Raw genomic sequence first — 22,590 nt, 5'->3', positions numbered from 1 at the left:
CTGGGCTGATCCATTCTGTACGCCATCAGAAAGTTTTTTTTTTTCTTTAATAGAGATCTAATTATGTCCTTTCTCTGATTAAAGCCCTCCAAAGATTTGCTGTATTTTTTCAGGATAGAGTTCAAAATGCTTAAATCACCCATAACATCGCCTGCCTAACTATTCTCCTTCATGGTCTTAAAATGCCACCTCACCTGTCCTGCTTTCACATCCCTGTATTTTCCCAGGGCTGGTCCCCGTCGACCAGACCTCTCCTTCCTTCACTTCCCTGGTACAATCCTACCTGCTACTCTGAAAACTTTCTCGTAACTTCACCTGGTCTCCCAAAGAAAGAAATGACATCTTCCCTTCTCTGTGATTTTATAATATATTCATTTTTCACCACTCCTTAGGCCGTATAATTTAGTGGTTAAGAGTTCATACTCTAAAATCAGAACTGCCTATTTCCAGACCTGTTATATAGTCTGTGCCTAAGTTATATAATTTTGTGAGACCTCATTTTTTTTTCAATGGCAAAATGGAGACATCAGTAGTTTCCACGTCAGAGTCTTCTCGGGATGGTCCTCAAGAATACTTACCACAGGATGTGGCGTACAGTGAGTGTTAAGCTGATGCTACCTGTTAATAGTACACTTACCACATTTCTTTCCTCATAAACAGTTTCTTTGAGAGTAGGCACTATGTCTCTGGGCTTGCTTGGGTACCTGGCGTACTACAGATTCTAGACACACATTTGTTGAGTAGATAGACCCAGACCTGACTAAATACAGCATGGCTAATGCACTCCACAGCTTAAACTCTCATGGAAGAGCCAGACATGCCCAAACAGCGTTCTGGACAGAGCACTGTAAGAAGCTCTACGCTGTGCAGGTCCTGGCCAGGATCTCTATTCCTGGAGGCCTACAGTCTTGCTCCCTGGAAACTCCCAGAAATGAGAGAGAGAAAGGCAGAAGGCAGAGCATAATTAATACAACCACACGTGAGTACACTGAGCAATCAATAGTGATCTATGTGGTTGGATTAAATGACCAATCCAGAGGGCTTCTGACTTCTCACAGAGGTATTTTTAAAGTAAATCCACTGTGATGACCAGAATCCTGACCTTATGCTGAGTCAGAGGGAGAATAAGAGAGAAAGAGGAAAACCAGATTAAATATTTAATGAGAAGATTTTAAATGACTTTAATGTCTCATGCTCAGTGAGTTTTGGATGTAAATTTTGGTTAAAAGGGTCAGACCCTACTTCCATAGTGTGTGTACTTTTAAGTTTCCAAGGCTCATGTTCAAGGGTCTTTATAATAATAGATTCTCTCTCTCTCTTTTAAAAGATTTTATTTATTTATTCATGAGAGACACAGAGAGAGAGGCAGAGACATAGGCTGAGGGAGAAGCAGGCTCCCTGCGGGAAGCCTGATGTGGGACTCGATCCCAGGATGCTGGGATCACACCCTGAGCCAAAGGCAAACCCTCAACCAGTGAGCCACCCAGGTGCCCCAATAATGGATTCTTTTTTTTTTTTTAAGATTTTATTTATTGATTCACGATAGACACAGGGAGAGAGAATAGATTCTTTTAAATCATGTAAACTTGGGCAGCCTGGGTGGCTCAGTGGTTTAGCGCCGCCTTCAGCCCAGGGTGTGATGCTGGAGACCTGGGTTCGAATCCCACATCGGGCTCCCGTATGGAGCCTGCTTCTCTCTCTCTCTCTCTCTCTCTCATGAATAAATAAATACATAAAAATCTTTAAGGAATAAAAACAAAAAAATCCCGTAAACTCTGAAGACAGAGGAACAGCATCCTCCAAAACATCTAATGGAGAAAGCTGGGATGGTCTTAATGGCCTGAACCAAGCTTCTGGGTAATATCTAATAGTGTTTCCATACATTTCCCTTCTATCTGTCAAGGGACGTGGCTTTGTATTTATTACAACACACAACCAAATATTGTGCATGGAATTAGCCTCACAATCTACTTCATCCCTGAGAAGAAAACCAGTCAATATTCTCTTAAACAAAACTCCATGCCTCAAGAAAATGTGGGAAAATCAGAATCGCAGATGCATGGGAAAGAGAACTTTATTTTGAAACAAGACAAAACTTAACCTTAAAGGAAGTGTCTGGAACATCTCCTAGGATATTTACTAACAAACTGCTAGGCAAATGTGGCATTTGGCAGCCAGGTGAAAAAGGTCTGCAAAGCCAACAATTTGAAAGGCGCAAAGTCATGTATCCAAAGTCACTCATAACCTCCCAGGTATAAACAGCACCAGAGCAGACAGATTAAGTAACTCAAGACTCACATTTAAAATCCTACAGGGAATGAAGGAGATGAGACAACTATTTTCATTTTCAGCTTGCATTTCTTCATCTCTTCAAGAAACAACAATTTTTCATGCTAGGAGTATTTCTCTACTCAAAATGGTGATAAATTAGAAATATCTTCTCAGTGTCACTAAATGAATAAACACTTAGGCATAACTTCACAGTAGCTGATATAAACAAACTCATCCAATTAAAATCAGAAAGTGTTATAAAATTCTGGTTCAGACTGTAGTATAATTGACTAAAAACGTAAGAAATGTGTATTTCCAGAGCATTTTTCAATATGCTGAACTTTGCAAAAATTTATCAATTCAAACTTTAGTAACACTTATTATTAGCATAATAATATATTTATTAGCATGAAAAGGTATAATATATTCTCTATAGTACATGAACCTGAGTCTACAAAATTATCACTTTCTCTCCTGTGGCAGGCCTGATGTGCAGGGATCCTTAGCCACACACTGCTTTTCAGAGTGACCAAAAGCTTATGTCAATGGCACAGTTGGCTAGAGTTATGAGTATAGTCTGTGGTGAAGCAAACTAGACCACATTATGTAGGGAACCACATTGTGGAAGATCTCAGTCTTAATAGCACTGTGGTAAGAAAAAACCATGGACTATTTACAGAAATAAATCAATTAAGTAGATTTGCTCATTTATAAGCCATCCATTGAATTAGCAAAGGCAGAGATTCTTTGAGATCCTAATAAAAGTTCATTCATTCATCTACTCACTCATGCATTCACTCATTCATTCTATCATTTTGTTTTTTTTTTTTAAAGATTTTATTTATTCATGATAGACAGAGAGAGAGAGAGAGAGAGAGAGAGAGAGAGGCAGAGACACAGGAGGAGGGAGAAGCAGGCTCCATGCTGGGAGCCCAACACGGGACTCGATCCCGGGACTCCAGGATCATGCCCTGGACCAAAGGCAGGTGCTAAACCGTTGAGCCACCCAGGGATCCCCCATTCTACCGGTTTTTAGGAGTATCTTCTATGTGCCAAGGTTGGAAAAGTAACCTCACAACCTAGTGAAAGAGATGAATACAATGATTTCAATCTAGTCTGATTTGTGCTTTTTTAAAGATTTTATTTATTCATGATAGACACAGAGAAAGAAAGAGAGAGGCAGAGACACAGGCAGAGGGAGAAGCAGGCTCCATGCTGGGAGCCTGACACGGAACTCAATCCCGGGTCTCCAGGATCATGCCCTGGGCTGAAGGCAGGCGCTGAACCGCTGAGCTACCCAGGGATCCCCTGATCTGTGCTTACTGAAACAATCTAAACCAAAGTTAGGTCAAGGATGGAAAAAAAAGAAATTCCCATGTGTAACTGTCCTTTCATCAAAGACTTGGCTCCCTGAATGCAACCAGAGAAATTTAGAAAACATCTGTGGCGAGTAGCAAATGTAGATGGGATACCTGCCCACTTGAAGGGGGGGAAAAAGCCTACTGAAGGTTTCTTCAATATGGTTTAGAGTCAGACTAAAATATCTTTTACTTCTCTGAGCTGTTTCCTTATCTGTAAAATAGTATTACAAAATCCAGTTGTCCCTTAAACAACAGAGATTTGAACTACAAGGGGTCCACTTACACGTGGGTTTGTTTCCAGTACAGTACTGTAAGTGTGTTTTCTCTCCCTTATGACTTTCTTAATAACATTTTCTTTTCTCAAAGCTTACCTTATTGTAAGAATACAGTAAATAATACATATAACATACAAAATATGCATTAATTGGCTCTTTATGTTGTCGGTAAGGCTTCCAGTCAACAGTAGGCTAGAAGTAGTTAAGTTTTAGGAGAGTCAAAAGTTATATGCAGATTTTCAACTGTACAGAGGGTTAGCACCTCTGACCCTCATGTTGTTCGAGAGTCAATTATATACTCCTTAGGGTTCTTATAAGAATTAAATGAGATATCCATTGTTTGTGCTTAAAAGAGTATCTGGCACATATGAAGAACTCCATAAATGTGGTTTCTGTCATTATGATGCTATTATCAACTCAGTGTCATATCCTCGTTTCAGCTCATGAAGTCACCCTCTATTTTTCTAAGTGTTGACGCAACAGTATATTCATATTGACTTTCAACTTGGTATGTCTCAGGTGGTTATTTCAGTCTAAGTCAAGACTTACTTTCTAGACTACTTAAATTTTGTTTGAGGTACTGTAGCAAGGAGGATAAAGTCCTTTCCAAAGCTACAACAAAGCAAAACTCTATTGAGCTCCTCCTGGCTGACATCTGACCACGTTAGCTGTTAGAATGTCTTCCTTGGGCTACGGAGCTTGTCTCCATTCATGTTCTATCAACTGGTCTTAATTTCTATCGACTTACAGAGCTAGTTAATGTAAGCTATTTTCTATATGACAGGTCTTCAAATATGTGAAGACAGCTACTGTGTCCTAGCAAAGGTGTCAGTACTTTCTTCATACTAAACATTCCCCAGTGTCTTTACTCTTTATATGACACAATTTAAAGAAATCAGAGAACATTTTCCTTGCACCCCCCCCCCCCGATTATTACTGTCTTGCAGCTAGTGGTATGAAAGGTACTTTCTTTCTACTTCAAGGGGTGGAGGTTAAAATCTTGAAAGGATGATTAGGAAACCACACACACCAGCCTTGTGACTTGTAGTCACTTGCAATCACCCTGTTTTATGGAAAGAGTCCAAACCCATGTCTGTGTGGTTTTCTATAAGCCCAAAATCTTGGAATCAGTGTTAGATTCTTTTTCTTTTCCAATAGGGTAAAGAGCCATCAGATAAAAGAGTAGAAGCCTTAAGAAAATCTGATTGGGACAGACCTTTTATAAAACAACAACTACAACAACAATAACAAAGCATCTCAATCTATGCAGATGCATACTTTTTGAAGACAGTATCATTACAAGTATGGAACTCCTCTCTGGCCTTAATTCATGATACAGCAAAAATTATCAGCCACATTACTAATGCGACAGCTTTCCCCAAGACCAGTTTCTTCCCATTCCAATCTACTCTTCACAATGTTTTCAACAAACAAAGCTGATTATGGTGTATCCCTGAGAAAAATTCTTGGCTTCCTTGGTTGCTTAGATCACAACCTACCAATTCCTCAAACTAAGGAAATTCTTGCACCTCCCCCCACTGCACCCCCACCAAATATGCCTTTCTAAATCTCAGATAGCGGTTATCCCACTATGTATGCTTCACCATCCTATGTTCCTAACCTCAGCCAGCTGTGTAACGGATGTGAGCTTTAGGTTGAGCCAAAAAGGAGGTGGCCTAATAATATATCTTCACGACTCACTACTGTTAAGAGTTAGGTAGATGGGACCACCAAGAGCCCCATCTACCACCATCTTCCCCTACCACCATTTCCTAGACATGTGCTAGGCTTGATCAGAACCCCAAGACCTTATTCTTTGCTGTTGTCTCCATATAAAAGAATGCACTTCTCCTAATTCCCCTGTAAAACCTCATTAACTTTAAGATGATAATCAAATGCCACTCTCTGTGAAACCTTTCTGCATTTTCCTAGGCACTATGCCTTACAATCCCCTCTGTGCTCTTGTGGTCTTAAGTCTTTTCTCTGTAAGAGCAGTTACTGATTTATAATGTAATTTTTATTTGTGTACTTCCTTTCCTTATTAGATTATGAGCTCCTCTGGTGTACTGAGGATTCGTGTCTTACTCACTTTTGTAACCTCAGAACCCATCATTGTGTCTGTTGCACAATGATAATACATGTTTGTTGAGTGAGTAATAAAATAAAATGTCTATTTTGTTTTGAAAAAGAAAGCTGATTTCAGTAAAGTTCCAGAAAAAAATGAAAAGAGAAAGAAAAGTAGAAATTACAGTAGATTTGTCATGACTGTTCAGTGAATTGTAAGACCTTGCCAAATAATAAAATATTGTTTTAGTAGACCCCTGCAATCTCCATCTTAAGAGCTAAAGAGATGAAGTTTTTATGGGCATGTTTATTCAAGCCAGTGTACTAAGCCAACTGTGAATCAGTGGCTACTTAAAAGTATCAAAGCTTAAAAAAATAAAATGGTGCATGTATTTATTTACCATCAATTACTGAAAATTACTGTTTTTTCTCAATCTAAATAGTTCATATATTCAGTGTCAAAATTTTTTTATTTTCATAACTTCTTATGTTCACATGACCATGTATTTAGTTGGCAAAATTTCTACTTGTCTCTACTTAATTGTTTCTCTAACAATGAGTAATTTTTTCCCCCTTGAAATCAATCTGACAGTCAAACTGACAGCCATAGTCAGTGCTGTTTGTAAATGCATATTTTTGGGTTGCTATAATTCAAGGTATCACCAATGTTTCTTAATTCAAATATTTACTCTATGTGCAATATCCCCCAATATGGCATTTCTTACAGCTGCTAGATATTTTCTAGAAAGCTACCATGTGAAATTAAACATAGTCTTCAAACGGTAAGAAACCTTGGCTCACAACCAGAATAACTGCTTTCAGGTTGCTTTAGACTTTTGTTGATCTCAAGGCAGACACCTCGACATATGGTAGGAATGTTCTCTCCTCATCAGTTCTTTACTTAAGGATGCAATTTCCTTCTGGGATGAGGAGAATGGTAAGGATTCAGAGCCAGTGGATTCTTTGAAAAGGAATTTTATTAAGTGTTGATCTGTTATAAGTAACTGAATGATATTTTTTACCCCTCTTTCTGGGAGGTGAGAGCCTGGGTACCTTTTGACTTACTCCATGTTCATTAATTTAATCTAGAATTGTAAACCTTGTAATTAAAAAATCAAATTAGAACATTTCTTTAAAAAAAATGTGCTTGGGAGAATGGAGGACTCAATAAGAATCCACTGTTCTCAACGTGGGCCAACTCCTCCTGCCCAGGGGCGGCGTTTGGTTATATCTGAACACATTTTGGGTTGTCACAACAGGTAAGGTGTTACTGGCATTTAGTGTGTAGAGAAATCCAGCCTTCCAATTCTTGTTCTCCCATAAGGAAGGTTTCATTTTTCCTCTGGCTGCTTCCAATATTTTTTTCTTTAGCTCTCAGTTTGATTGTAATGTATCTGGGTATTGACTTTTAAAGATTCATTCAGTTTGGATTTTGCTGAACTTCTTGAATGTGGAGGTCTATTTGCCAAATTTGGAAAGTTTTCTTAAAATTATTTTGTCAAATATTTTTTGGGCAAAAACTCTTTTTTCCTTTCCTTCAGGGACTTGGCTGTTGGCTGACACAAATGTCAGAATTTTGGTATTGTCCCAAAGGTCCATGTAGCACTGATCTTTTTTTTTTTTTTTTTTTCAAATTTTTTGTTGTTCAGATTGGACTTCTATTTATTTGTCTTCACGATTAAGAGAAATTAATCTGACTCTTCCCTTTGTTACCTCCATTCTGCTACTGAACCCATTTAGTGAGGGGTTTTAAATTTTGGTTGCTTTCTATCTTTCTCTTTGCTTCAAGAATGTTTGCCCTTACTTCTTGGAACATTTTTATCATGATTGCTTTAAAAGTCTTTGGTAGAAAATTCCAGCATTTGCATCAATTCAGAGTAGTCTGTTGATTATCTTTTCCCACGTGAATTGAAGTTTTCCCGGTTCTTTACATGCTGAGTAATTTTGGATTGTATTCTAGATATTTTGGATATTATGTTATGAGATTTGGAGTCTCATTTAAACCATATGTGAAATGCTGGTATTTTTGTTTTATCAAGAGATCGACCTGGTTGGATTCAGAATGCAAATTCTGACCGGCCTTCTATAGGTTGTGGTTTCAAAGTCAGTTCTCTTTTCTAACATCTTTGTAACACTACTGTATCTGTCCTGTATATGCTCCATCCAGGGCTCAGTCTGGAATCCAGGCAGTGGTGTATCCCTTAGTTCAGTTCTCAAAGTCCTTGGTAAGCATACTGCCTAAAACCAGACCCAAGCACATCCAGCTCAGGAGGAAGCTGAGGAGTTCATAAAGAATTTTATGGGGGACGCCTGGCTGGCTCTGTCAGTGGAGTGTGTGACTCTGGATCTTGGGGTTGTGAGTTAGGGCTCCCCACACTGGGTGTAGAGATTGCTTAAAAATAAAATCTTAAAAAAGAAAACAACTTTATGGGATTTAAAAAAAAATCTTTATTGTCTCTCTAATCTGCCTGGTACTTTTTGGTTCCTGAGGACACTCCTCTGACTAGAGAGCTTGTACTTCATTTTTTCCAGTCTGCCACAAACTAACCATGTGATTTTCCTGGTTTCTTGCTCTTGGGAAGTAAGACTGCACACAACAGTGTTGCTTAAATCTAGCTGTCAATACTGGATCTGGTTGAAATGCCTTGAAATTTCTGTTATGTAGGTGACACTCATCTCTGGTTTCTAATACAAATGTAAAGATTCATTATTTATTTATTCAATATATATTAACTGAGCATTTACTATGTGCAAGTCAGTGCTTCAGTGAATGATTCGAGGACCCTTCTCTCAGGGACTTACATTTAAAATGAGGGGAAACGGGGGATCCCTGGATGGCTCAGCAGTTTGGCACCTGCCTTTGGCCCAGGTCGTGATCCTGGGGGTCCCAGGATCGAGTCCTGTGTTGGGCTCCCTGCATGGAGCCTGCTTCTCCCTCTGCCTGTGTCTCTGCCTCTCTCTCTATCATAAATAAATACTCTAAAGAATGGTTAAGATGGTAAATTTTGAAAAAAAAATGAGAGGAAATGAAGTGAATAAATATTAAGTAAATATATGATATGTCAGAAAGAGATAAGTGCTAGAGAGAGATAGAGTGAGCGGGGGTGCAGACTACTCAAAGTAAAGTAGGAGCCAAGACAGTGAGGAAAGGAGTAATGAGACCTGCCTGAAGTTAAAAGGATTGTTCCAATATTTCCTATTATATATTTTCATTTCAAAGATAATTTGGGAGGTAAGACAGTTGGAAGTCCATGTGCAACCTGCCATCTTGCTCAGAAGTTCCCTGATACCACGTCTCTTCTTTTTAATCTTCTGAATTCTATACGCTCAAAGCACAGTTTTCAAGGATACCTGGAGAACACGCCACTTCTCTATTAACAAACAGCATTAGGAGTAGAATTAGTTACTATTTATAGCTCCCTACTTTTTTCTTTTTAACAGCAAACGTTGACTCGTGTACTCTGGGCCAAGTTTCTTTTAAGGTTATAGTTTACAATAATTCTTTTCTTGTGTGTCTTATAAATAGGCTCATTGAACAAAAATCAGAAATCACAGATAAGCAAACAGAAGGAAGAAAGGTAACTGAGAAATATCCATTTAAAAATAATTTTGGGGGCACCTGGGTGGCTCAGTCAGTTAAGTGTCTGCCTTTGGCTCAGGTCATGATCCCAGGGTCCTGGGATCAAGTTCCACATCCCAGGGGTGCCTGGTGCCTGGGGAGCCTGCTTCTCCCTCTCTCTCTGCCCACCGCTCCCCCTACATGTGTTCTATGTCAAATAAATAAATAAAATCTTAAAAAAATAATTTCGTTTTATATACTCCCAGGTTTTGTTTTTTTTTTTTAACCACAAGTAAGTTTCAAGGGCTTTTCAACAATTGGTCTCAAGGTAATTATGGGCTCAGCCACTAACACGAGAGCATCAGTACCACTGTACCATGCTGCATGACAAAATGTCCAACTTCACTATGTCAGGTTTTTAATTCTACCACTTGGCAAGGAGACACATATATCACCTGTTTAGTGTCCTCTAAAAATCTCTAGTAAAGCTTCTGAACTGATGGTGAATGCTATTTTCTAGTAACTCACCTGCTAAATTTATAGCTAGGTCAATCCACATGTGTCCTTTTGTCATTAATAAAGACAATGATGTCAATGCTCGAGCAGGAACACAGACAACTGCTAATTTTTAAGTACTCTGTTCTAGCCACACTGATAAGCAACTTATAAATACAAATTAAAAACATCTTCTATAATATTTCAGAAAATTATATCACTGTAAGGTATCAGAGTTTAGTTTTGACTTATTTTCAGAAAAATGAGCTAGCCATAGAGTCAATAAGACTCAAGAGAAGCAGATAGTCATGTCTGCTTGAACTATTCTCACTTATTTATCCAGGTCTCATCAATAATGAAGCTGTCCCCCAATGCTACCAGCATAGCATTTAATTATTCTGCTACACCACACTGAAATGCTCTGAAAAAAGTTCCTCTTGTTATATTATTTACTACTGTTGCATCAGTGTCCTAAATTACATGTGCTAGCTCTTTGCTAAGAAAATAGGCAATTTTTCAGGGAATGGATTACTCTTTGGTAAATCACAGCCATTACCACCTTTCTCCAAAAAGGCAAAAGATAAAAATTTTATCCAAAGCATGACATTCCAATACTACTCTTTGACCTAATAATTCTACTTCAAGAAATACAGCATAAGGAAAAAAACAAAACACCATAGATGAATGAAACAACAGGAAAGTGAGCAAAAACAGCAAAAGAACATAGCCATGCAGATAGTGAAACACTATGTAGACATGAAGCATCCCAGTTTAAAAGATTATTTCCAGACATGGGAAATGCTAACAAATTTTGTATGAAAAGGACAAGTTCCCAAGCTATATGCAACGAGACCTCAATTTTGTAAAATACATACATATGTATGTTTGTTTACTACACAAATATGTTTATATATATCAATACTGAAAAGATATAGCCCAAGGTACTAACCACAGGTCATATTAATATGGAGAATTATTTCCACTTTTAACGTTTTCTACATTTTTACAATGAATATATATTTTTATATTAAAAAAGAGACTCATATACAGATTGCCAGTTTTCAGGGTTTTTTTTTTTTTTAACTCATGCAAGTTTTCTTTAAAACAAAGTTAGAGTGTTAGAGATCTGTTGTAGACTGGTATCTTTTATCAACTTACATTAAAGACTCTGAATGTTTTCAATGATCTAATTGAAACAACATTTTTCCTCCTAGGGAATGTTTTGGTTTTCTTTCTTTTCATACTGGGGTATTTAAGTAGAATATGATTGGCCTTGATCAAAATAAAAAATGACTGTGAATTTCCAAATTTTATTAATAATCTCTCCTTCCTTTCAGATTGGGCCACACAACACAATCAGCAATACCCAAAGTAGGTTAATTTAACTTCTGTGAGTCTGAATCTGATAACCTATAGTATCTGTGCCAAAGTGGAGTCATTCTTTTTTCTTTTAAAGATTTTACTTATTTATTCATGATAGAGACAGAGAGAGGCAGAGACACAGGCAGAGGGAGAAGCAGCAGGCTCCATGCCGGGAGCCTGATGCAGGACTCGATCCTGGGACTCCAGGATCATGCCATGGGCCAAAGGCAGGCACTAAACTGCTGAGCCACCTGGGGATCCCCAAGTGGAGTCATTCTTAGTGACCTGTGACAGGTCTCTGCTGCTTTGAATACCTGCCTATTACTGGATGATGGACAGATTTGGCTGCCTCACCCAAAATTGTCATTCTTCAGGATCTTCATAAGAAATAAATAGGGCCAAGACCATAGTGTCCCAATTCTAAGAAGTGTCTTACCTATGCATGGAATAACATCTCCCGTTACCATGGAAAAATACCAACGAAGTCACAGTAACTGTGAACTAAGACGTATGGGTAAAGACAAAATATATACCCACTAGCTTATCTCTACAACTTATATCTTTGAATCTTTAATTTCCTCCTCTCTGAAACGTAGGTGATAAAACCTGTTTATGGGGAGCACACGTAAGTGAATGTGTGAAAAACGCAGAGCACAGTGCTTGGTGCATAGTTGTTAAAATTCGGTAAGTGGTAGTGTAGAGATGCCATTATGATTGGGGAAGAAATAAACTTGTACGCATATTTATGCAAACCAAGGAAGACAAAAACATTAATACTTTGAAACAATCTATGGGGGAAATGATAGACTTGAAGATAATTTAAAACACACAAAGAGAATTTAGCATATTCAACAGCTACCATTTTACTGTGCTCCCTCTAAACTACATATTCCTATTAACAGTCTCAAAATTGGGAAATAAGATCATATGATAAGGTGCTTAAATAAAGTGATTACTGCAAGCTGGTTGTGTTCTTTCCTGCAATTATGACTGCTGACATTAATTACGTTTTTATGTGTAGCATATGATCTGCACATTTTCTGGCTGCAGCACCAAACCAGATGCAGGACACTCTTTTTCAGCATGAGTAATGGAAAGAAGACCACAAAATCTCATCACTTTGGGAGGCAGGGCTGGAGAACAGGGCAAGAAACACCTCACCACCTCTTGTTCTTTGGGAAAGAAACAAGGGCTGATAATGAAACAAACCCAAGTATAGAAGGAGGCTCCAATTCCCGACCTTCTTCTAAAAAGGCAAAGCAGAAGTTAAGAGAGTAAAAACAGAGTCCTGCCCTGTCCATATCTAACAGAGGGTCTGGAACTGAGTAACTCTTATTGTTGAATGAATGAAGAAATCCGTGAAGCCTCAAAATTAAGACTCTGTATGTGAAATAGCTGTGGGGGGACTTCAGAGTGGGGTGGAGGGTGTGTTGACCAACATGGATATTCATTGGGTTATTACCCGATTTCCCACTAAGTGATGAAATGTGAGAACCAAAATTTTAATTGGGCTACAAGCAAGCACCTTGGGAGGACATTTCTCAGAGTGTGCTTACAAATATGGTTTGGAACAACTTCATAGTAAGTGATAGACCAATGCTGCGTAATGATCCGGCTGTGGTTATCACAGCTGCAGCATATATTCTCCTTAGAATGAGGGCACATTTAGTATAATGACTTGAGGAAACATTTAGTGTAATGCTACAGAGTAAGGGTTTAGAATACAGACGATAATAAAGATAATAGCTAAAAATTACCTAGGACTTCTCAAGTCCAGACACTGGGCTAAATGGCTTTTCATGGATGACTCATGAATCCTCCATACAATTATCTGAAGTAGGTTACTGTATCTACTTTATAGATACTAAAGAAACTAAGGCCTAAGAGATTTACAAATACTCCAAAATCCACACAGATAGTAATAGTGAAAAGGTCAAGATTCGTAACGTAAAATATCTGATTTCAGAGCCTAAAAGATGAACCACTACATTATTCTGACCAACAGGATTCATTTACAGTTCTAAAGGCCTAAATCTGAAATAATCAGTATTTGAATAATTGGGTATTGTTGTCTTCTAAAACACTTTTTACTTTTTCTACCTGATGAAAACTCTAACTAGTTCTGATGTGATTAAAATTTAAGCTTTAAGGCTGTTCCCTACACCTATGTGTGGAATTAGGTATTTTTATGTGTCTTTCCAATTATTATGTCTATTTGGGCACAAAAACATTCCTAGAATTATCTGCTTCAAACTCTTTATGTGAAAGAACAGTTTGGTTGTTTTTTTAAAAAAGGTTTTATGTTTTTATTCACAAGACACAGAGAGGGGCAGAGAAATGGGCTGAGGGAGAAGTAGGCTCCCTGCAGGGAGCCCGATGTGGGACTTGATCCCAGGATCCCGGGGATCCTGAGCCAAAGGCAGATGCTCAACCACTGAGCCACCCAGGCATCCTGGGTAAAAGGATTTTCTACCGCTGACTAAATGGAATACAATACAGCTGCGTACGAGGCTGAAACTGTCAAACCCCCAGCATCTACCTGGATCTCCATACAGACATGGGGATATTTCTGAAAAATGAGGAAGTCTCAAAATCCTTTCCCAAGAAAGACAGGCATTGTGCTAAGGACCCCATAATAGTTCTAAGGTCACTTCAGACTAGCTCTGATGATTTCTTTTCATTCTGATGGAAAATGCACTTCTGGAATCACAATAATGGAAGAAGAGCTGGACCGAAGAGAAACATTTGGTAATCAAAAAAGCCAAAAAAAAAAAAAAAAAGGGGGTGGTGGTGGTGGCATAAAAGACTAGTCTTGCTTTTTAATCTAAAGGGACCTAAAGTTCTCTGGACTTGATAGGTATGGGTTTAGCTTCCTGTTCTTTTAGATGACAAATGTGTCCTAGTGAGCTGATCTGGCTTCTCAATAAGCTTTAATCTCTCCCTTTTGCCCTCTGCCTCTTGTCCTTTCTTTTTTCCAGCAAGACTATACACAGAAAAGTGGGATGTGGAATGTGCTGCGTTTGCTTCAGAAAGGTAGTATTCGACACCCGGAACCGTAATGACCGTTAACCTGCCAGCTGGTCACTAATGGTTAGAAGACTGTTCACCCCACTAAATGCCAAAGCAGCCAGGGGTCCCCTATAAACAGCATTCCAAGAATCATAATTCTTGCGAGTCCCAGGAAATCTGGAAAGAAAAGAATTTTTAGGTAGCAAAGAAGCAGGCGTGGGGTATGTGTGTGTGAGTGCCTATACACACGTTTGTGTGTTTACTGCACATCCTCCAGATTCTCTTCAAGAGCCAAGATCTTATTCCCCTAACAACTGGGAATATTGGTTGCTGGCTGCTGATGCAGCTGACGCCTCTCTGAGAACTACTCTTGGGAATTACCCTCCACCAAGAGGAGCTGCTTCACCCTAGGATTACTGAGCCCCTCCCCCAGGGCAGCTCAAATCCAATGACTGCAAAACAGAGGCGAGGCCTGTTTGCCTGGATATGACACAACTCCAAAGGACCACCCTAGCTCCAGAGCCACCAGAGGTTCAGCTTCTTCCCCTCTGCCCCATCCTGCCTCACCCACTCCTTTCAACAGTGGAGAGCACTCTCTTGAATCATCTCCCAAGACTGCAAAGCAAGTAAGCAGAAGAGTTGTCACTCAAATCCAAACTCTCAGCACCAGGTTTCTTTTTTTTTTTGTTAGCCCCAGGTTTCTATCACCTTTATCAAGCCCTGGACTTTGACTCACAAAATATAAATACCTACATCTTACTTAGCAAGACATACAGGGCCCCTTTCTATAGCCACCATCCTTTCTAGCCTCACATCCCTTCACTCAACTCCCACGTGACCCTGGCCCAGTGACAGCAAACTCTTTCCTGAACATGTTGTATTACTGCTTTCCCTGGAACAGTGTCTTTGTCTGCTTGATGACCACCTCCTTCTCCTGCAAGTCTCACTCCAAGGATTCCCTCTTCCGTGAAGAATTTCCTGACCCTTCCTCCCCCCAGGAAGGTTACGATCTTCAGCTTTGAGTTCCCACAGCGGGCTGTGTGTCCCTTTAGCATGATAACTGTTAATTACTATAATGAGCTCCATGCAGGCAGGGACGTGTCTTTTAACTCTGCTTCCTCAGGCATTTTAAAGATGTTCTGTTGAACAGATTTAAAAAAAATGGATTTGACAAGGTGCTGGCTCCAGATGCCCTGGCTGAACAGATGCCAGCCTTCGCACAACTAGAAGCATCATACAGTGCCATCCAAATTTGGAATGTGACCTTCTTGAGCACAAGGACTGTTTTTTCTTCCTCTATGTAGACTTTCCAAGACCTGACACCATCTCCTGCTCATAGAATATGCTCAAAAAACCCCAGTGAACTAAATGAGGCCTTGGCTGAACAGGCTGACATCTGAGAAAATCACTTTCATGGTTCCATCTAAACTGTTTTTCAAATTTCTATTTCCTAAGATACATTGGGCAATTCTCTACCTGTACTCTTCTTAATATGTTCTTCCAAATTTAAGGGCCTCCTTTGTTTGGAACATTTGTTATTACTTTTTTCCTATTTCACAGAGCAAAGGAGGACCTGGAGTTTGCTGAATTCCAGTTCTGGGTCAGAAACAGAACCTAGTGGACAGCCCTGATGGCTCAGCGGTTTAGCACCACCTTCAGCCCAGGGCGGGATCCTGGAGATCCAGGATCGAGTCCCGCATCGGGCTCCCTGCATGGAGCCTGCTTCTCCCTCTGCCTGTGTCTCTGCCTCTCTCTCTGTGTCTCTCATGAATAAATAAATAAAAATCTTAAAAAAAAAAAAAAAGAAAGAAAGAAATGGAACCTACTGTGGACACATCAAACATAGCTAAGAGATTTTCCAGCTGGCCCGCTGAACACTACATCTTTGTTTTCAAGGGCCCCTTTGAAACATAAATATGTCATTTACCTACAAGGTGGGGTTTTTCCCCCCTACTTTCTGAAACTAATGCTTACTTACTGAATAGAGTACAGATACTGGTATAGACACCCCACACCACTAAGCACAAAACTGAGGAGTGGTGGGGAGAGCCCTTGTCCCATAAACATAAAGTGAAAGCGAGTCTTATTGGGCAAGTAGCTGCATTCCCTACCCAGGATATGGTCCGATTCTGTTCCCGTTCTTAACAAAAATAAAATTACTGAGAGCTGGCTGAGAGTGCTTAACAATGATAAGAAGGCTTAAAAGCCCAGCCCCTACTTTTTAAAGTGGATTTGGAAAGGAGGAAGATCTCTGGCATGTAAGAGACTGAATTTTCTATGCTCTGTGGGATTTTCTTCATGTCATCCTCTCACCACCTCCGCTGCTAGTCTGGTGAGAACAAAGGAAAAAAAAAAAAATGAACCATGCTAACATTTTCCCCAGAGAGCAGCACATCCGGTTGCCTTGTCCTTCACAAATGTCTGATCATGTGTGAGCCCAAAACACAGAACTTAAAGGCTTTTCCTCTCCTGTTTGATTTTCTTCCTAAGTGTAGGCAACACATTCCTAAGGACAGGGGTGCAATCTGCAGGTCCATCTCATTTCACAATTTTGCTTGCATTGTCTTCAGGTCACAGATTCAGCGATTTACAACTCTGTAGGCATGCCCGCTCAGGGATGACCTTATCGTTTTGTGTCTTGAGTTTTCAAAAGAATTTTCCTTCTCTTAGCCAAAACCTACAGAGTACAAATAAGTAGTGAAGGCGCTGGCCTTCGCTGTGTCTTCCCGAGAAGACACACTGCACCAGGATTGGGGTGGGGGGGGTGGGGTGGGGATGTACCTTTTTAAACATCCGAGTAGAATCCTCACTTATCTGCATGAACCGCATGATCACATTGTTCAGATAGATGTCACTCAAAGTTGCGTGGTCTTTGCTTTCTCTTCTCACTTGGTTCAGAAGCAAATACCAGCAGTTCACTGGAGACAACAAGTTCTGGTCTTTCCTGAGAAGGGAAGAAAAACAGAATTACCATCAATTTCAAAGCTGCCCCAAGCAGCTGAGGGAAGCCACCAGAGCAAACAAGGAGCCACAACAGATGGGTATTGTTGCTGGTCTTGCTCATAGCGGGCTACTCCCCAGCCAGGAGGATGGCCTTCCAGGCTGTGATGGCCGAAAGCCAGCAATTCCCTAAACTTGGGGGGAGAAACCTGGACCATGGACACCAATCAAAACCCCCCACTCCTGACAAGGGCCATGGGACCCTAATATACACAGTAATCAGCCAGGCTTTCAGCTTTAATCACCCCATTGAAGAAAGTAGTTTCTATTTACACAAAAACCTATTGACTACTGTCTCTCAGACAGACTGTGGTTGCCACTGCACACAAAGTCTGCTTTGAATGTCCAGTCTGCTGCTGGAAAAGAGATTTGGCTTAGGTATGCTTTCCATGGAACGTACATTCGAGGATTATTTATTAATCCCCTGATACATAAACCCCAGCGTCCCAAAAAGTGTTACTGAGAATCACAACTCTACAACACTATCTGAAGGCTCATGAATAGAACCAAGGAGTGTAGTGGCTCATGACTCGTCATTAAACACTTTAATGTTTGTAACTATCCTTTGTTTTACTCTGATATTTTGATTTTATTTTTTAAAGTAGGCTCCACACCCAACGTGGAGCTCAAACTCATGACTCCAAGATCACGAGTCTCATGCTCCCCCAACTGAGCCAGCCAGGTGCTCCTACCTTGTTTATTACAGGTAATAAAGCTAAAAGTGAATATAAGCCACAAAAGGGGACTCATAAAAAATCTTTAAACCTCAAAAACAGCAAGTTAACTGGGATGCTACTGCTTAAAAAAAAAAAAAAAGAAAGAAAAAAAAGTACAATGCTTTTTTTTGTTTTTAAAAGTCTAACTGAAAAATGACAAAAAGGCACAAGAATGCTTATCCTAACTCAGGACACTAGAGCCATTTGTATCAGACATGGTATCTTACTATTCATGATCATCTATGACTCTGAATATTAATTAAATCAGGGAAGAAATCATTCATTCAGCTCTTTCTGCCTGTAAGTTCCTCAGATTCAGGATCTGACACTGAATTAAGTCAAAACCCTCTGTAGAAGAAAGAGGAAGTAGAGGATGGAAGCAGAAGCAGGAACAAGTGCAGGGGGACAGTCCTCTGTTCTTGGGTCCTCGCGCTGGCACACACTAGAAAAGCCCCCAGGATTACACCACCAACCTAGAGAACCTAATTTTTTTTTCCCTCAGAGCCATCAAGCAAGGGGCACTGGTTCCCTGGCAGCCCTTCCACTGACATTCTCTATCTGGTCAGCCCAAGAGATCCGTGTCACCTTATCATATTACACTGAAGTAACCCATACATTCTTGGACAACCTTTCCTACTTTAACAACATTACCTACGTCTTTGTATCCTGAGTGCCCTGCCCATGGTAAACATTAAATAAATGTGATTTCACTCCCTGAATAAACACATATTATTGCCTTAGTAAGTGATAAGAATACCACCAACAACAATAATAGCAGCTATCAGGTACTGAGCACCTACTGTAAGAAATACTACATAAGAGCACAGAATATGGAGCTATACTGTCCAAGTCCAAATCCCAGAACTATACTTGCTAGCTGTGTGACCTTGGCCCAATTATCCAAACTTCTCTCTGCCTCTGTAACTTCATTTGGAGAGTGGGTAAAATAACAGTACTCATAAGATTATGATGATTATTTCCGTTGATATATATTTCCTACCACTTTCTATAATGCCTTAGATCCACAGGAAGTGCTCTACAAAGTTAGCTATTTTTATCTAGAGGCTGGTCTGAAGACTTTACACACAGCAACTCTACATAATCCGACCACTACAATTTAAGGCAAAAATTCTTTGTATCCCCTTTATCAGTGAGAGAAGCTTAGCGAGGCATGCTGATTTGCTATTAAGACCAAAGCTAGTATCAGAGTCTTTGAGTCCAGGAAGGCTGATCTAAGCTTCCGTCTTCTGTCAGTGGCAACCCTAAGCTGAGGACTGTTCTACATAAAGAGCATCTCAAAGCTGAGTACTGTGCCCAAGATTTAACCTTTGTTTGGTGGAGAGAAGAAACAATGAATGCATGACCCATGCCAGCTATCAATCACATCAAGGGCTTCATAGTGTTTCTCATTTAATGGTCACAAAATGTCATTTTATAAGTTAGGAGACCAAGTTTCAGAAAGGCCAAGCAACTTGGCTGAAACCAAGCAGCAAAGCCCGGATTCAAACCAGGTCTGGCTCTTTCATAAAGCGTGTCTTTGATTTGCTTCTTACTCTTGGTTTGTCCTTTCTGTAGAAAGGACATATTACCATATTACCTTCATTTCCATATTTGAAAAACTTACCCAAATCAAAGAAAATTCTGAACAGTTTACCTCTGGACAAAACACGTCAACAAAGCAGGAAAAAGAAAAGGGCAGCTGAATCCCTAAGGGATCAGACTAGTGCATGGGCCCATACCAGTTTTCAGTTCACAATGGATTTCCAAGTGCACCGAAAACATTCGAAAAGTATATACCGAATGGATAAATGGGCTGTCTTCTTACTTGTAATCACTTTTAAAAAGGCACAGTCACTATAATACAGTACTGGCTCCAATCTCCTTTCCAGCTCTAGTCTCTGTCAAGTACATTTGACATGTGTCCACCTTGGGAACCACTGCCAAGATTTATTTTTGGGCTGGACCAACACAAGAGGTGAGGCATTGAAAGAAAAAGTATTCCCTATCTAGAGCTGTTCTGCATTTGCTTCTGCAAAAGTACCCGAGGGGTACTGCTCATCCTACTTTTTTACACAGGATCCGAGGCCATAGAGGGGTATAAAACAAAACAGCAAAGCCAACGGTGAAGACAAAGATGGGCTTCCGTGCAGCCCTTCTCCAGCCTGCAGCTCAGCCTGAGTAGACAGGACTCCTCATTGTTGCAAGGGGGTTGGCAGTTTTCTGTTTTACCAACACAGAGATAGTAGTTGTTCTGGTTTCAGTTTTAGGGTGGGATGTAGTGTGATAGGGTTGGTGGTAGGAAGCCTTTAGGCCCACCTCTCTACCCTGCACAGGCCTCATCATCTGCCTCATATGGGACTAAAGGGTGGATATGAATGTCCACTCGAGTTTTCAGTTCCCTCTTTCTTTTTATTTTTTGGCCCCTGGAAATTTCCCTTACTTTCCTATGAGTTCAGTTACACATTTAAAATGATGTCTATTATATTTTAATCGGCATCTCTGAGAGTTTTATAGCAGAAATACTTTTCAGATTACCTAGTCTAGTTTATTTCCAGAAAAGAAAGACTGCATTGCCTTCTAAATATCTCCTAGACAAGTCTCTTTCTGGCTGCAGTGGTGCTGGTTCACGCCATTACTGTGAGAGCCCCCTACATGTTCTCCCTCCCCCCACTACAGCTTCTTCAAGTCCACAATCCTATCGATGGTCGTCATCATCGTTCTAAGTTGAAGGTCTGAGCTGGTCACTTCTAATTAAAACTCTCCAAAGGCTTCTCATGACCTCAGGACAAAGTCTAGAGGTAGCCACCCAGATGACCCCCTTCACTACCCGCTCCCATCCAACTACTTCTGTTCTGCAAAACTGCCCTACACCTCTTCCCTTCTACCCCCAATCCAGGATGTTCCCCTTGTCTGGAACATCCTGCTCTGATCCCCTCAACTTGTCAACTAGTCCTTCATGTCTTCGCTTACATTATCACTTCTTCCTTTCCCCATCTCCATTATAAAATGGATTTCCATTGGGTCTGTCTATGGCATCCTGCACTCACTCTGTCACAGTACTTGTATACTTTACTCTATGAAAGTTGTCTGCCTACTTGTCTCTGTCTCTAGGATCTAAATTACAAAGTAAATTTCATTATCAGAAAATCTGTATTTTTTGAACAAATGAAGTACAATTAATTTTTTTAAATTCAAGGTTTAACTACAATTGGTCAGAAGCATTTTACTAAAGATCCTCGTTTTAAGTCAATCTCAACTGCAGTGACCACAGCTAAACTTGAGGGGTGGGGGCTAAACATAAGCAACCCTTATTGCTTATTTTCATCCAAAATCACTACAGAAATCCTGAGGTCTTTGCTTGAAGAAGCAGCCATTTTAAATGTGCCCACTGATATATCTACCTGGTGGTAGAGACCAACTCCCACTTTTCTGTAATTAGGGATTTTAAAACACACACCTTTTCTTCTTATATATAAAGCTATCCACAAATATATATTTATGGAAAGGAAAAATGTCAAGAGAATACTTTTAAAATGTGATACACAGATGCTCATAAATTATAAATGCAGACAGTTGCTTTTACCTATGGGGATATGCCAATCACAGCTTCTCAAAGATGGAAAATTCTAAAACCAAGAAGGGTAGTTAGAAGGTAGGCTATCACCTTGGAAACATGAATTTGAGTCAAGTGTCTCTTACTTGTACTGTTGATGATCCTTAGTGCTTCTTGTTTTTGCCATGAACCTTTCTGCTAACTTCTCTAGGTTTCGAGAGTATTCCGTCTCAATTTCAGCTTTTTTCCGGAAGAAATCCTGCAGGTCCTGGAGAAGCTGAACTCTCATCTCTGTTTGCTGTTCCAGGCATTTTTGCTGTTCTACTAGCTGAGCTCGAATTTCTAAGGAAAGAAGAGAATCCATTTGATGATTTTGTGAAAATTACTGAGGTGTGCAGGATGTGCAAGATAAAAAGTAATAATTAGCTCTGTATTGGACCTTTATGAGACTCCTAGGTCCAGATCCGTTTACATAATCTGCTGACCCTTTAAAAGAATGAGACAAATCCCAGGAAGGAATGTTATAAATTGGAATAGAAACATGGGTTACATTTGCAATCCACAAACATGCAGGGAGTGAGGAGGGCAAAGCCTTTAAGATAATTTACATAACATGTGACATCTTTGGGGAGCTGCACACATTGTAATTTTTTTCAATAGCACTTTACCTCAACTGTACCTTTTGAGTTTAAATGGCAAAGATGAGAGCATCATTTCTTCCAAACTTCTAAACCACAGCATATTTGCTAGTTGGCAAACACAGACACTGACATCTGGTAATTTTTATTTAGTGCATAAATTTCTAGTTTGTAAAACACGTAGCTTCTGGGTTTATAGGGATGCTGAGCCTAAAAATAACTTATTTCTATAACCAAATAATTCATTCATAAGTGGAATCCTCAGATTCTACTTTATTATTCTATTC

The 22,590-nt window shown here is 39.8% G+C and overlaps 1 protein-coding gene across 2 annotated transcripts in view; it reads right to left on the bottom strand.

Moving 5' to 3' along the window:
* SRGAP1 (SLIT-ROBO Rho GTPase activating protein 1) overlaps positions 1-22,590 on the bottom strand; it is a 270,069-nt gene that overhangs the window by 112,800 nt on the left and 134,679 nt on the right. For both annotated transcript variants that reach the window (XM_077913654.1, XM_077913655.1), the window contains exons 2-3: positions 21,812-22,007; positions 17,178-17,340 (exon numbers count right to left, since the gene is read on the bottom strand). In XM_077913654.1, the coding sequence (XP_077769780.1) occupies positions 17,178-17,340; positions 21,812-22,007 (359 nt within the window). The remainder of the gene's footprint in view (positions 1-17,177; positions 17,341-21,811; positions 22,008-22,590) is intronic.

Source organism: Canis aureus, chromosome 11 (assembly GCF_053574225.1).
Source record: "Canis aureus isolate CA01 chromosome 11, VMU_Caureus_v.1.0, whole genome shotgun sequence".
NCBI lineage: Eukaryota > Metazoa > Chordata > Mammalia > Carnivora > Canidae > Canis > Canis aureus.
Note: the sequence above shows the minus strand (reverse complement) of the source record. Positions and strands in the feature narration are given on the sequence as shown.